At 39.7% G+C, this 16,731-nt stretch overlaps 1 protein-coding gene across 1 annotated transcript in view; it reads right to left on the minus strand.

Annotated features, from left to right (window-relative positions):
- The window catches only part of LOC148538911 (uromodulin-like), a 199,765-nt gene that overhangs the window by 12,761 nt on the left and 170,273 nt on the right, over positions 1 to 16,731 (minus strand). The window contains exons 13-14 of the mRNA XM_088451930.1: positions 5,975 to 6,126; positions 2,354 to 2,593 (exon numbers count right to left, since the gene is read on the minus strand). Of these exons, the coding sequence (XP_088308056.1) occupies positions 2,354 to 2,593; positions 5,975 to 6,126 (392 nt within the window). The remainder of the gene's footprint in view (positions 1 to 2,353; positions 2,594 to 5,974; positions 6,127 to 16,731) is intronic.

The raw sequence follows: 16,731 nt of genomic DNA on the forward strand, positions 1-16,731 counted from the left end.
ACAAGGTGATTTTAAAGTATTTTTGAAGTATCTTACTAATACAGTGTAGAACCCTAATGAGGTAATTAATCATCACTGGTGCAATAGCACCTATTAGCCAATCATCAGAAACCCCAGAGTACTAATGGAAACAGTGACTGGCAGCCTGGCTTCCTTGATAAAGTCCATCACGTGGACGAAATGCGTTGGAGCTTTTTTTCACCACAAATACAGCATCGGCATTTCCCCACTCTTGCCAGCTAGCCAGCAAGGGGACTGAAGAATAAAGTGGATCAGCAGCGAGCTAGAGCAAGCGGCAAGTGGCCAACACCGCATCCAGAACGGGACAAAGTGCAAGTGTCCCTCCAACACTGAGCGCCGAAGTTACCACCGGCTTTGGAGGCGTGTGCAGAAAGCTGAACCCCGTGTCTCAGGGAAAGGTAGGGACAGTAACCCGCAGCACTGCAGTACAGCAGCAGGCACCCATCCAACCCCTAAAGAGCATAAACATCACTGTGGTCTATTTGTTTATTCATTTTATTTTTATTTTATATTTATTTTTATTTGAATTTTATTTTCTTTATATATATATTTATTTTTTATTTTTTATTTATTTCAGTTCTTCTTTTCTTTTCGTTTGAATGGTTTTGCAGATCCATTTGATACACAAAATATGGTATATTAGAGTCTTATTTTACATTTCTTTACAATATTTTATAATTGCATATATTTATATATATATATATAGTTTGAGCCAGCACTTCTTAAGATTTAAACTGTTCTTTCTCATTGTAAAATAGAGAATATAGAAGCTGCTATAGGATTCCAGGTGCGCTATCTTTTATTACTCTCTGAAAGTCATTCAGACAAGTTGGTCAAATCAAACATGTTTGATTTAACCAACCCAACTAAACAAAAATAGTCCATTTAGTTCTGCTCCCACAGGGTTGTATAGCCAAGTAATTACTTCGGACTGGCATGTGCTCGAGTCCCTGTCTGGTTTAGGAACACCTTTAGGTGTGGCCTGCTCATAGCTTTCTTCTCTGCAAATGTCCAGTAAAGAGCACAGATTTTAGCATAAGCATTTCAAGAAATTCCACAAAAAGGCAGGACTTTGGCAGTCTTTTCCGGAAGCCAAGGCTTTTATAATTGTTCAACAGTTTGATTATTTGGTTATTTTTTAATTTTTTTTTTGCATTCTTTCAAGATATAATGCAATTATAAAATTAAATAGTGGAATTTCCCCTAAGGCAAGAACCTATTCATGAGACTTCATATGTGAATCAAAATGGTTATGGACTAATGTTATTGAATATATTTGGAAATTACACATATTTCTGCTGTCAAATTATCTGCATACATAGTGCTCACTTTTCATTGTAAGTTTTTTATAGTAACAAATATGTATACAGATATCTGGATATAGCACTGACTTGGTAGATTTTTAAGTCATCTATTTACCAACTGGGTAATCACAGCTTGACAGAGGCCAGCACTGAGGCAGGATTCCTCAAAGTGTTTAGAGACAGAATGAAGGCCCGTTTTAAATATAATTTATTTTTCTCTCTTTTTTATACAAAAGTGATGTTATAATTGTTCAGTTGTAAAGAAGCTAACTGGTCTGCTGAAAAAGTTGGTTAGCTTAATGGAGAACACTTTGAGCCAAATGTAATAGGGTGAGAGTTTAGAATATGTGAGAGAAAACTGTCACATTTTTAAACTCAGCCAATATAATAAAGTCACATACCATACAAACTTGCATGTTTTTCAGACTCAAAAAACTCTGAAGATTTAAACTTTCATCCAGGTGTTTCCTGTTTTGAAAATACAACTCAATCATTGTATTAGTGTGACAGTTTTATTGCTAAACTCTCACATTTTCTAAAGTCTCACCCTATTACATTTTGCCCTTCATGTTTGTTTAGTTGGTCAGATAATCATTCAGTTGGTTAGTTGGATCATGAAAAGATTATATAATGCTTTATATTTAGCCCTTAGTATAGGCTGGTACAAGTTCTCGCTGCAGCTGCTGATGACTAGCATCAAGCCAAGCATACAGATAGCAGACAGTCACACTGCAAGATATATACAACTCTCCAAACACTCAAATATAGTAGTGTGGATCTTTGCTCCAAGAGTAGAGTGCACCCATCAGATATAACTCCTGACAAGTGTATCTGTGGTTGTGTCCACCTCTAACAAACAGCTGTGTGCATGCAAACAGATACGCAATTTTTGGCATGCACAAACTTTATGAAAATGTGTATTTTAAAAAAAAAAAGGTTTCTTCCAACTCAGAATGAGACTTATTTTCTCAAAAGAAAAATCATCTAGAGTCTATTAAATAAAATAGAGTAATATGCTAATTACAAACCTGTCTTTCAAGATTTCATATTTTGCTGAGGAAGATGGGTCCCTTGATGTAGTTGCATAGCAATTTTTCAGGAGCACAGACAATGTTCTGTTATCTCCTGATTTTAGAATTATTCCAACATACAAAGTGGTTTTCGATGTCAGTAGAGCCTCTGAGCCCTCATAGGGTATCTTGTAGCTTGAGTCTTGGTAGAGAGCAATAGTTGCCAATAGCTGCCCATTACCTCCCACAACAGCTGAGCTGTAGCAAGAAAAAATATTAATGTTATGCTTTGGCATGATCAAAATCATCTTAAATAATGAAAAGATGCATGTAGTTATTGTTTGTGCATAGACCATAGGGGGGTGCAAATAGAACAACATATCCTGGACAGAATATGAGTTAAGGCCAGTTGGATGGATCTAAGTTTGGTTGTTGAAGATGGTTGTATACAATTGTGGGTTTTATGTGAATGTTACATGTCAAAGTGCAGTTGGTGAGAGAGTTGCTTATTATATGGGCAGCAAATAACTGACTGTTAAATTAATTGGTTTCAAGGTTTGATACATTTCTCTACAATGTATGTCTGCATGTCTCTTGTACGCTTGGTTTTTTGAGCATGAATATGTCCGTGCATGTATGTATGTCTCTTTGTACATGCGCATCTCTGATTGTGTGGCTATGCATTTGTGTCTCTGTGGGCATGTACATGAATGTCTGTGTGATAGTGCATGAGGGTGTCACTGGATAGGATCAGTTACTTGCGAGACAGAAAGTTACACTATTGTAGAGCTGATGCTGTCTGATTGCAATGGGCTGGATTCTGAATCATACACATCTGGCTTTGGCAGCCTAGGGACTAAGATACACTAATTAAGCTATCTGTCCATCTGTGTGCATATTTGTTGGATTTCATGTGTCCTGGTTGCACTGCCCTCTGTATTTTTGTTGTTTGTCCATGCTTCAGTCATCATTAGTATGTGGACTTACACAAGCCCAATGCTGGGTGCCAAAAATCCATCTGAAACAGATGTGCCATCTGCTTCCAAACAGCTAAATCAAAGACAGAAGTCAGGGTACATGACCAAGTCACTGTCATGACACTTCCATCAGACTCACCACTCAGTTGCCTCCTAGAAACTTCTACTTAACATTAGGCTCCATCCGCTCAAAATATGAAAAGGATGGAGCTACTGTACTGTACTTGTATTGCAAGATTAAGGGGTCTATTTATCATTCAGCTCATCTTTGGGGTACACCCACAAATATTTAGTATCCCGAAGATCTATTATGGAGGGACCGCAGTAGATATCGCTGATATCTACTGTACTTCCTCCATTTCTGATAGCAGTCGCATCCTTCATAAGTTTCTATGGGGGATATGATGCTGTCAGATTTACCAAGCAGCTTGGCCCCCACAGCTACAGTAATGCCATCTGAAGATGGCGTTGTACTGCTGTAGCCTATGGTCTACATTTTGCAAAATTTACCAGAAGAGGGCCCTCCTGGCAATGAAGACCGCACATACACAGGAGTCCTGTCACAAGGAGTGAAGAGACCAGGGCCCCTGTCCCTGCGTGTGCAACATGATACATTCCTATGGTACAGTATAAACGTATACTGCAATTCGATCATGGGTGCTAAAAAATCATACATAATTTACACCTTGGTATAGTTATATAGTGATATCATTCCCTGCATAGACTTGACCCCTGATTGGTTTTAGCATCCTACTTATCTTCATCTGTGTTTCATGTACTACAATCCTTGTGTAGTAATAAAGGGTATGCGGTCAGGAAGCCAGCAGTCAAAATGCTGACGGCCGACTTCCCAACTGTCTAATCTCAGCATAGGACCAATGATAGGTGTCGAAATCCCAACACCGATCATTAACCCTATGCCTGGATCCCAACGCTGGGATAACGAACAAAGGTAAGCCGGGTGGCAGGAGCAGACAGCTGTGGAGGTGGGTTAGGATAGGGACTCCCGGGGGGGACTCAGGGCTAGGCACCCCCTCAGGAGGGTTAGGCTAAGGGAAGGGGGGGTTAGGGTCTGGCACCCCCGAAGGAAGGTTAGGGTTAGGCTCCCTCCCAAGAGGGTTAGGTTTAGGGTGCGAGGAGGAGGGGTTAGGTTTAGGCACCCATGTGGGGAGGTTAGGGTTAGGCACTAGGGGGAGGTTAGGGTTAGTCACCCCTAAGGGAAGGTTAGGGTTAGGGGGAGAGAGAGTTAGTGACAGCCCAAATACTTACCATGTCGGGATCTTCTCCATTCTGTCTTCTGGCGTCGGTATTACATCCGCCGTGCTTATGTCCGGTGGTATATAATACCAATTCCATAATAAAGATGTTACTGTAACTTCCACTTGCAGGTTGAATTTTTCAGTTTCAGTTTTAACTTATCTTACAGATGTCTTGCTTCTTACACAGAGAATATGAAACTTCCTTATTACTTTCTGTATATAGCAGTTACACACATGGGGATGTAGGGGCTGATTATGAGTTGGGAACAAAGGCAAAATGCAACTTTACAGCTGGACAAACCATCTTGCACCAAAAGGGGAGCAAATACATTTATTTGTTTTGCATGCAGCTTTAGTTTTACACTGTAAGCAATTTAAATATTAGTTTGGTCATGCTCCTCTCTCATCCTGTATAAATCTCTAACTCTCTCCTGCAGTGCAACATGGTTTGGCCAAGGTGTAAAGTTTCTTTCTCTTTTTTGCTTTGCTCACAACTCAGAATTAGACCCAGGGTGCATGACTGCACATTGAAAGAAGACATGTCAGTATTGATAGCATTACTTTTTAGGAATATTATTTTAGAAAATTAAAGAAGTATATTTTTGGAAACAATATGTATGGGAACAGATTAAGCCATGATATATGCTATCATGCAGAATGGCAGGTGATCTGAGATCATGCTTACCGACATTGCCGGGCACTTTTCTGGGAGCAGCCAGAGGGTACCTGTGGCTTTCATCTTTGGGGGGTGGGGCCAGACTATATTCATCATTAGGCATGACTTGCGCCATTTCGCTCGCCCCTTCCCAGCGTACCCAAAATTCCCCGTAAAATCTCACCATCCTGCCCACTTCACTAGGAAGTGGGCAGGATGCGGGAGATATGTCTATTATTCCGGGGGTGCTGGGGTTACCTGAAAATCGGGAGCCTCCTGCGACTCCTGGGAGAGTAGGCATGTATGTCTGAGATAGATGCAAATGTTATAACATACAATGTGACAGCATGTATAAATGATGCATCTTGAGTGACCTTTGCACATAACATATTTAATAAGCTTCCTTCACAACTGAGTATTTCCACAGACATGATTAGTCTTGGGACAGACAATTTTGAATAGTCCAGATAATCACAGGTTTTAATTTTGTGAAAGCAACTATATTGCATCTATCACAATAACATAAAGTGCCATTCATAAAATTTAATTTATTTATTCTAATTTTTAAAGTCACTGTGTACTCTACAGCACTGTATAATGGAGAGTTAAGACAAGCATGCATTAGCTACAATAAAAGAAGACTATATGATACAAATAGCATTAAGCCCGCTCTCACAAGAACTTTGCATTTAATAGATATGTTATATCACTTGTTAATTATAGTTCATGCACACTATTGCATAGTTACCTTGAAAAGGGTCGAAGAGCTGTGTCAAGAGAGAGCTGCATATCCAGAGGGTATACACAAGAATAATCTATACTGACAACATCCTCTCCACCAACTGATGAGTTCATTGATAGGTAAATTGTGTTTTTGAAGGTAATATGCGTTTTGTTGTTCTGTATAATGAAAGGACTATTACTAATGAGAATATTACCAAAGTATTATTGCATACAATTAAACTGGACTCTAGGGACAATAGATGGACACAGGACAGACATAACTTTCCCAAACTCTACTTTGCTTACCTACAAAACAGATAACTGTGCACTAGGAATTTGGCTTATAGATATGGTAGAATTGAGAATAAGCAAAGAAAATGTATTATTATATTTATTTTAATTCATGAATGATATTGTTTACTGTCTACTGGTAATATAAGTAGTTTAGCTGATAATAATAATAATAATAATAATAATAATAATAATAATAATAATAATAATAATGTTTATTTGTATAGCACCACCATATTACATCGCCCTTTCTAGATAATTTTGAATTATTCACATCTGCCCCTACCTCATTAAAGTTTACAGCTAATTGCCCAAATTTCATGAGGATCCCGTGTGGATAAACTATAAAAGTGGAATTTATTAGGTAAAAGTCTTCTGGTGACTAAATATAAATGTAGGACATGACATGTTTTTGTTGGTTTTTAATTACATTCATACTACATTTACTGGATGATGTGAACTTCCACTTTCATGAAGAATATTTGTCTCATTTTCAGAGGCTTCTGTTCCCACAAACACTATAGATCTCCTGGCTTTAAGGGAAACCGTAGTAGATATCAGATTTCTGCTGCTATCCCCTGTTTTTCATCACAAAAGCAGCCCCCTAGGTTTCTATGGGAATTGCTGAAAAGCCAAATTTAACAAGTTCTGTAATGTAAACTATTCTGGAACTTGGCCCTGATAGCGAACACCATCTTCAGATGGCATTAGCCATTGTAGCCTACAGGCTACAATTTTGTGAAAAATCCCATTCAGGGATCTGTAGGATCCCTCCCTGGTACAGTCCGCATTCACATGTACAACTAGCAGACCAGGTATGCACAGTAGAATAGCCGGGTCCCAAATCCAGAAGTAAAATGGTCGGATAACTTTGCTTCTTACACATCGCAAGAATTGTTGCCCATGTCTTTGTGGATATTATTTTAGTTATATCCGAGCTATACTTAACTTCTTTGTGATGTGATAAAGAGTGATAAGAAATGATAATTAATGGATGTAATTCTCTATAATTACTAATTATGCACCAAAACCCAAATTTATTATTGGAAGACATACTGTAGGAACTGGCTTAGGGTAACATGAGGGCAAAAAGCTGACAATTATTTTACATTTTCTATTACATTTTTGCCTGAATTGTCACAGTTTGTTGGGCAATAAGACTGCCACAAAAGTAGTTACTGAATGAGGTCATCACTGGTAACATTTGCAATAAATATCACTGCTTGATCCCAGGTGTCCTTCAGGCACCATTGGTCACTAAATTGTGCAACAGTCACCTGCCTCCTGACCTTAACAGACACTTTCTATTAATACACTATCCTTTGGAGGTTAGAGTATACCAAGACCTCTGAACCTAGCAGTAGTATCTGCTGATCCAACTACACAGGCAAACTAGTGGCCGCCTATCTTTAGAGGTTTCTGACTTCATAATACACCTGTCAGTAAAATACGAAATACAGTACCCATCATCCAGCACAGCTCATCTATGGACGGTGCCTGGCAGCTTGGTGCTACACATAGGATTATCTATGGCTCAATTGTACAGAAAAAGAAACAAACCAATATATATATATATATATATACATATATATATATATATATATATATATACATACGGTATATATATATGATACAAATTAATGTAAGTGGTGCACAAAGCTCATAAATAATGTGTGTAGAAAGAAAATAAGGCACGTGGCTTGTGCATCATTATTATAAACACTCCTTGTTTGAGTTTGCTGCCAAACCTTCCAACATGTGATCTATTCAAGAAAATCACAAAAGGAATTAATTACAAAAGGAACGGCGCCTTCAGTGTACTAATTCTGATTAGTGGTTTCTATAGCAAGAATTTTTAGACTAAGTCCATAAGGTTTAGAGATAAGACCTTGCAAAATCTTTGTTTAATCCCCACGATGCAATCTCAAAGAAAACAGAAAAAAAACCAAAAGCAGACAGTGTAATCTGAAACAATATATATGAACATATACGTGTTAAAGTGCTTGCATGCAGAAGTAGTGAAGATCAACACAGACACAAATATGTGTTAGAAACACTCCACTCATGTTGAAATCATAAACTCCAGCACCCAGAGTAAAAATAACCTCGTACCAGCTATAACTTTTCATATGTCAGTAACTAAAGGATCTTTCCTTTTTCAGTTCTTTACAAAAAAGAGAAGAAAAGGGTATTGTCTCTTTGTTGGCGCACATAGAGGATAATTATATATAAAATATAACTTTTATTAAATAAATTATTTATAAAAAAATTTCGCCTTATTAGTGAAATATTCCAAGAAAAAAATATAATAAAAACATTGAAACAAATGTGTGTCATCAAATGATATTAAATTATTAATAATTAATTTGTCTCTGTGTCCCTTTCAGTTGTTTCTGAGTAAAGATTCTATTAAATGTTGTTGTCTCCAGTGTCATTAATCATAACATATATTTATATAGTTGAAATCAAATAGCCCTGCATGTACTACCCACAATTGTAGTTAGATATACTGTATTGAAACTAAACCAAGATATAAATTCCATTGGTGATATTATGCTGCCATCTATTGATTATGGTATGCCATTACACCTTTAGTTGTTAAATGTAGAAAAGAAACCAGGTTGATTTAATGGGTGCTATATTATGCACAATGTCCTCTATGAGGGCCACCTATTTGTATTCATGGAATACTGTCACATGGGAACATGTATTCAGTTCCTGATACAAATCTTTGTGTCCCCTATTGGGTTAAGAAATAAACAATCAACTGCAGCAATCATATATATTAATAGGTTTGATAGTCTCTAAGAAGTGTTATATTGAGAAGTGTTGATAACATATCAATCAAAAAACATTAACATTTGTGCTAAATGGTGTACATCGCATATTAAACTTGAATTTATTTGATAAGTATGTTATATCTCTATTGTAGTGTCTCCCATAAGGGTTATAAAGATTATATTTATATTATATTAACTCCTCTTATGGGGCTGCAAAATGCGTTAATGAGTTATAGTGCTAATTCAAATGATATATAAACTATCAGTGATTCGAAGGAAGCTGTAATAACTAGTATATAACATAATCAGCTTGATTAATAAGGACTGTATTTTACAACTCCCCCTATTGGGTTCTATTGAATTGCATCACATTTAGCTGATTGAAATTACTTATTATAGCTCCCCCTATTGGATTACATCAAATCGGTTTGGTCCGCATGAATAATTGAAGTAATCACTTTGTTCAAGCGAATAGAAAGGACCTTAGCTAAAATTTCTGCATCTGTGAGAATTAGAGATATTGATCTATATGAATCCGGGTACCTAGGTTCCTTCCCAGGCTTGGGGAGTACAACAATCGTAGCTTCAGACATGGATGAAGGAAACAAATTCTCCTCATAAATATACAAATTCATGGAATAAATGTACGGGCATGTTTTCTATATACAGTAGTTCTCTGGGAATCACATCGGATCCAGGTGCCTTATTACCAAGGACAGACATAATTGCACTTCTAGCTCTTCTAACGTTAAAGGAAAGCCTAAAAAAGTGTAGGCCTCAGATGACAATTTGGGGAGCATGGCAGAGGAAACATAATGTGACAAGGAATCTATACTTACAGTCAGCTTAGTTTTATATAGCTTTTATAGAAAGAACTAAAAATCTCTGCTAATCAGGTGTACACATGACTACAGAGCCTTTGGGCCCAATAAGTTCCAAAACAAAAGCAGTACTAAATGAGCCAAAAAGCTACCAATTCTGGCAGCCTGCATTTAATGTAAGTGGGAACGGAACAATAATCTGCGGTTCGTTTTATCAGTCAAATGATCAGTCCAAAACACACAATCGGGGAGCTATACTAACAAGAGAGGATAAATGATAATATTAAAATAATGATGATACCTTTCAATTCACAGGACCCAATCAAAGAGGTCTCAGGTGACTGCTGCTGCCGAATGAGGAGCTGACCCTCACAATATACCATAGAGGAAAACGAAAAACTGGAAGCGCTGTCCCTGAGGACTTCAAAAATCAGTGTGATAATATCTAATATCAAAGCTTAAATTATCACAATCAATGGAACTGAGCTAATCATAAATGGACAATACCATGAGCACATTAAAAAATAAATATTTAATTTTTTTTTTCTTGAAGAAACAGCAACTGCTGAGAAACGAGTCAAGCCTTCATTCCCCGCTTGCTGATTATGCACCTCTGAACTTGACGTTGGTGAACTATTCATACACCGCAGCCTGACCGGAGTATAACCAGGAGTTCCCGGCAACGCGCTGTTTATGGTCCCCAGCTTAATCCCTGTGGCAAAATTCCATCTACAATACAGCCTGACAGGAGCCGGAACACCAACGCAGGGACCTACACTGCAGTATTGCTGTCCCGTGTATCGACCAAGAGCTCTGACAGTCTCTCACCAGGCGGCCACAAGTGCACTCGTGTAAGGCCTCATCCCGGACGGACGGCGGCTGTGGAATCCATTCACTGGACACTGAAGTACCTCATCAATAGTACTGTTATTTCCACATTGACCGCACTTACCACTGGCTCCGGAGTGTCTTTTTGTCAGGATATTTATTGTCCCTGTACCTACTTGGGACCCCTAATACAGACAAGAATTGGGACTTTGCTAGCGGTGCTACAGGGATATACTCCCGGCGTTTGTTTATGTGCATGAGGTGTACACCTATTTCTGACCAAATCGTTACTAATGGTGGCTATCATCACCACTTGCAGTGTCTATTGACATATACTGACAACTTTGTTGCAGTTTACTGCTAGTGTGTAACAATCCAGTTGCCAATTAAGGCATTTTTCTATGTAGGTTACAGGTCGATGTTCCAAGTCAATTTCAGCAAGCTTTTTTACGATTCTATTGCAATATCAATCTGTTGGTTTTAAGCCACTATATGTGCATCATCATTATATCACTACAATTGATGTGTATTTAATCCCATGTGGTTTCAAATTTTATTATTTTTCTCTTTATCTTTGTATGTTTATTCAATTTTTTTGTTTCTTATAAAAAAAATACAAAATTTTTATTTATTTTTTAATGTGCTCATGGTATTGTCCATTTATGATTAGCTCAGTTCCATTGATTGTGATAATTTAAACTTTGATATTAGATATTATCACACTGATTTTTGAAGTCCTCAGGGACAGCGCTTCCAGTTTTTCGTTTTCCTAAATGATCAGTCCAGTCAGTCTGATCAGCTAACCATTTCAAACGAGAAGATTCCAACCTGTTCCCCAGATAATCCAACTCGAGTTTCCTGCAAGTCATCTCCAAAGCATTTTCTTTCTGTCTGTAAAATATTTTAAGTACTGCCACCCTTTTTATGAATGACCCACGTAAAAAGGCCTTAAAGGCATGCCAAACCAGTGTCACAGAGGTGAACATTATCAGCAAAATAGCCTTCCCACATTTCTTCCAATTCTGAGCCTGCACCCATTTGGAGGAGCCAAGATTGGTGTATTTTCTAAAGCCGTAAACCCCTAGAAGTGCACATATTAACGTTTACCAAAAGAGGAGAGTGATCTGAAACCCCTCTGGCTTTATACTCTATATTAGTTATATTAGGCATCACAGAAGGGGACACCAAGGCTAAGTCTAATCTAGAAAATTATCGATTTGTGGCGCAAATGCAGGAGAATTGCCATACACAGGATATTTTAGCAACCACGCATCAATCCATCCCAAATCTGCTATAACATTTGCAAAACCAGTAAATCCTGTAGGGAGAGAATCCGAAGACTCACGCCATTTATCTATAGCCAGATCCATTATATTGTTATAATTTCCAAGACATTGGCCCTCATTCAGAGCCACTCGCAAACAGCAGTACGCTCGTTGCATTCCGATGTTGACTAACCGCGCATGCGTCGGTGTAACACTGCGCACGTGCGTATGGCAGATTGCGAGTTTTTTTGGTCTCGTTCGTCAAATAGAGTACAGGAAGTGACATGTCAAATGTGATTGACAGAACAGGACGTTTTTGGGTGTTGACGGGGGTGGAGATGGAAAAACGCAGGCGTGGTGAGGCGTTTTTGGAGCGTACATACATTAGCAGATGCGAGCGTAAAATGTGTACGGACCGGCTCATACGTCACTGGATGATCCTCTTTCCCTTCAAAATGCTCGCACAGCTTAGGGTCTGGCTTACTCGACCACATTGGCGATGGCCTTCTCCTCCATCCCGGCACTCCTCGATGTTGCTGCGATTAATCGCGGGTGGTCTGAACAGCAATTAGTGGTGGATTGAAAACCGGCTTGGTATGTGTTTTGAAAGTAGTTTTTTGTGTTAGCACAAAAGCGTACGCAGGTGGAAATCATAGCTGCTAATGTGCTGATTACACAATCAATTTACGTACATTTGTGATACTTTCTTTGGGGCTCAATTTGTTGGTTAGGGCCTATTGTAACAATAATTTCATCATGTTTTTTTGGTTTTTACCTTTTTCTTTTGGCCTGTTGAATTTGCCTTGTTATGTTAAATTTGAAATGTTCCTTAAAGAGCCCTTTTTTGGGGGTTGGCATGTAAAATGTGGTTCTTGCCAGTTTGTGCCTTTTGGCCCTGGATTAAATGTAATCCATTTTGACAATAATGTGAGAATACAATGTCAGTTTTGTTTTTTTGTTTTATTGCTCAAACAAAAAATCACAATAAAATCAATTTTTGGCGAAGTTTTTTTGCAGGGTTCATTTCCAAAGTTACAATAATTGGGCCAACATAAAAGATTTATGAAATGTAGAACACAAAATTAAAAACAATTCACAAGAAAGGAGAGGGAAGTTTTGACCAGAAAGGAATATGAGCCAAGCACAGAAGGAGTGTGGGAAAAGTCGCCATTGCTTTCACCGTTTTTTCACCCGTTTGGCTGGGGGAGGGAGGGCGCCAGACCGGGTCCGGGATGTCATCGGGCTTGCCTGTCCAGAGGCAGATGTTGTGGCCTCTGGACTAGGCACAGGGCTAGGCACATTTGGAGGATTGGCTGATGTTGTGCCAGAGGTCAAGGATCCTGATGTTCCGGCAGGAAGGGAGGTCGGCTCCACCATGTGCTGGCGAACGAGCTGCTCCAGGGCATTGGCGATGCGGAAGTTGGCCCTGGTATTTTCCGCCAGGGCCTGACCAATGGTCACATTGGCCACAGCATTTTGCTCCAGGGCCTCAGTCACCCGTAGCAGACTGGCGTCCATCCTCTGCTGAATCTCCGTATGGAAATCCGATTTGAAATTGAGTTCTGTGAGGAGGGCCACTGCCTGCGAGGGGGATTGCCCTGGACTGGCTTCTGCAGGGTCCTCAGCCGGATGTACTGGTTCCTCCCCTGCAGAGCCAGCAGAAATTCGGCGGCCAAGGCTCCCCTCTGGAGCAGACTCATCCGCCTGTGTCTCTGTTTGGAAAAATGAGAAAAGACACACATTAGAATCTACATATTGGCCCACTAACATTTTAGAGTTGGTGACATCACAAGATTTACCTTGGACAACATGAGGAGCCGCAAAGTCTGGCATGTCCGTATCCATGTTGGACATGCCAAACACCTCCACAGGCTGCACACACCCCTGTGCCAGCTCTTCTAAATCCGTCAACTCCAATGACACAGGGGTGGGGCCCCCACCTGTCCCCCTTGCATGCCTAGCCCTGTCCGCGAGTTTTTGCTTTAGGCGATATTTGAAGTCGGCCCATCTGTGGGATAAAATGGAAACCATTATCCTTTGTTTAAAATGGGGTTTGTTTTTAGGGGGGGCAAGTGTTTACTTACCGCCGTTTGACATCCCGGGCTAGACGGACATAATCACCCACCCTATTGACAGCAACGGCTACCTCTTCCCACATTCTCCACTTCTGGCTTGTACTCATATTCCTGTCTGCCTGTGGCAGGATGTCCACACACTTCTGAATCAAAACCTCCATCTCCTTTCTTGTGAAATGTGGCTGCCTTTTTTTTTGGCAGCTTTGGCCGGAATACTGGGCCCAGCAGCCTCTTCCATGTCATCCTCCTCACCTATTTGTGTAAATATTCAGATTTCTCAAATTCACAACTTGCCCAATCTTATGTTTCAAATTAATCATTGAGCCAAAATGCATGAAAGACTTACCGCCTGACTCTTGTCCATTGTTTCCCTGGTCTGTAGCCATGTCTGAGGTCCAAACAAGAAATACACCAGAATTTAAATATGTTTTCGTGACGTATTTATACATGCGTCCTTATTTTGCGGCCGCATCATTGATTGTGCGTTCCTATGATCCCTCCTTAATTTGTGCGGGAAACGAAACACCATTTATGGCTTGGTGTGTCTTGAGTCGAGGTGGCGTTTTTGGATTGTTGGAGGTTACCTTGGTTGGAGTTTCTTGTTTGTGGATTAAGGAGTTGGCGTTTGGAGTTTATTTTGTTTGCTAGATTTGCGTTTTGATTTTCCGTTCGCTTTTTTTTTTTTTTGGCCTCGTTTCTTGATTTGGTAAGTTTTGAGAAGTCTAACTTTGGTTCAATTGGTGTCTCATTGTGTTTCTTCTTGTTTTTAATTTTTTGATCCATAATTTCATCTCTTTTAGGTGTTTTTTTTTTTCGGACCCAAAGACCTTTTGATTTGGAATCTTATATATTTGCTCTTGGTAAGTCCATATTTTAACTTGTATTTGCAAACTAATTAGCGCATTTTTCTCTGTTTGTATAGTGACTTGTATTGGCGAACTAATTAGCGCATTTTTCTCTGTTTGTATAGTGACTTGTATTGGCGAAATATTTAGCGCATTTTTCTCTGTTTGTATAGTGACTTGTATTGGCAAAATAATTAGCGCATTTTTCTCTGTTTGTTTATTAACTTGTATTGGCGAAATAATTAGCGCATTTTTCTCTGTTTGTTTATTAACTTGTTTTGGCAAACTAATTCGCGCATTTTTAAATGCTTATTAATCCTGTAAAATTGTTTGTGGTTGCCCTTTCGCTTTTTTGGCTTACATTCAACCCATTTTGATGTACTGTGTGCAATGTCGTTTTGCTCTTTGTCCAAATGTGTGTTTCGCCTATTTTATGTTTTGTCTAGCACAAATTTTAGAAACATAAATGCACAGACTAAACTTTTACAAATTATTTTTGGGATTAATTTCAGTTTAGATGTATCATGACAATACCCCGGCATATAAGCAGCAATGGATGGTATCATCAAGCTAAGTTGTTCTTAATTTTCTTTTGGGGTGGGTCCAAAGCCTTTCATTCAAATCTTGCCATTTCAGGTTGATCTTGGGCAGATTGTTCTGGCCATGCTCCCGGAAGCCGACCAACCTCAATCTCGTCCCAGGCGTAGGCATCGTAGGTGTGCAAGGCCCCAGATATTTCGAACACGTGTCACCCTTTTTGGAATGCCCGATGATGAGGTTTTAAGACGCTACCGTCTTCCTCCCAAAATCATCATAGACACTCTCTCATTAATAGAGAATGATCTTGAGCGGCAAATTGACAGTCCAACAGCAATACCACCACTTACGCAATTTATGGCGGTGTTACATTTCTGTGCCTCAGGATCGTTTCAAACAACGGTGGGAATAGTGCCGGGCATCTCACAATCCTCCTTTTCCTGGATCCTGAGGGCAGTGATGGAGGCACTTTTCAAGCACCTCCATCATTTTATTAAAATGCCTTTGGATATGGGTGCCCTTAGTGTGGCCAAGGCCAATTTTTACCAAATAGCTGGCTTCCCACACATCATAGGGGTTGTGGATGGTACTCACATACCACTTCAGCCTCCAGCATGGCTGGAGGCAATATTTCGCAACCGTAAACACTATCACTCCCTGAATGTAATGGTGGTATGTGATGCCTTCCTCCAGATCCTGTCCCTGAATGCAAAATTACCAGGAAGTGCACATGACTCCTTCGTCATCCGGCAATCAGGGATATGGCACAAATTAAACAACCTACAAGCTGGTGATGCGTGGCGTCTGGGTAAGTGGAGACCTTTAGTACATAACAATGATAAGCTTGATACTCAGTGATCCTGATGTTGTCTATTCTTTTTCACAGGAGACAGTGGATACCCTTGCATGCCCTGGCTGCTCACTCCTTATTTGGCTCCCACACCAGGTCCACAAAGTGAGTTTAATACCGCACTTACAGCCACCAGGCAAGTGGTGGAGCGCTGTATCGGCCTTTTAAAAGGCCGATTCAGATGCCTCCACCGCTCTGGTGGCGAGCTCATGTATTTGCCGGATATGGTTTCGAAAATTGTGGTCCTGTGTGGGATCTTTCACAACATCGCCATTAGGAGTGGTGTTCCAATGCAGCCAGAGGATGCCTTACCTGAGGATGGCCCCCCCGAGGTTGGTCGGAGGTCAGTATGTGGGGGGGCCATACGCGATGATGTGGTGGCCCGATATTTTAGATAATTATTGACCAAACAACAGTGTGTATACCCAATGTGTTACGGTTTTTTAGCGTTCATCTTTTTTGATATTAATTCTTGCACCATCTTCTGTTT

Source organism: Taudactylus pleione, unplaced genomic scaffold (genome assembly GCF_031769625.1).
Source record: "Taudactylus pleione unplaced genomic scaffold, aTauple2 ptg000032l, whole genome shotgun sequence".
In the NCBI taxonomy this organism is placed as follows: Eukaryota; Metazoa; Chordata; class Amphibia; order Anura; family Myobatrachidae; genus Taudactylus; species Taudactylus pleione.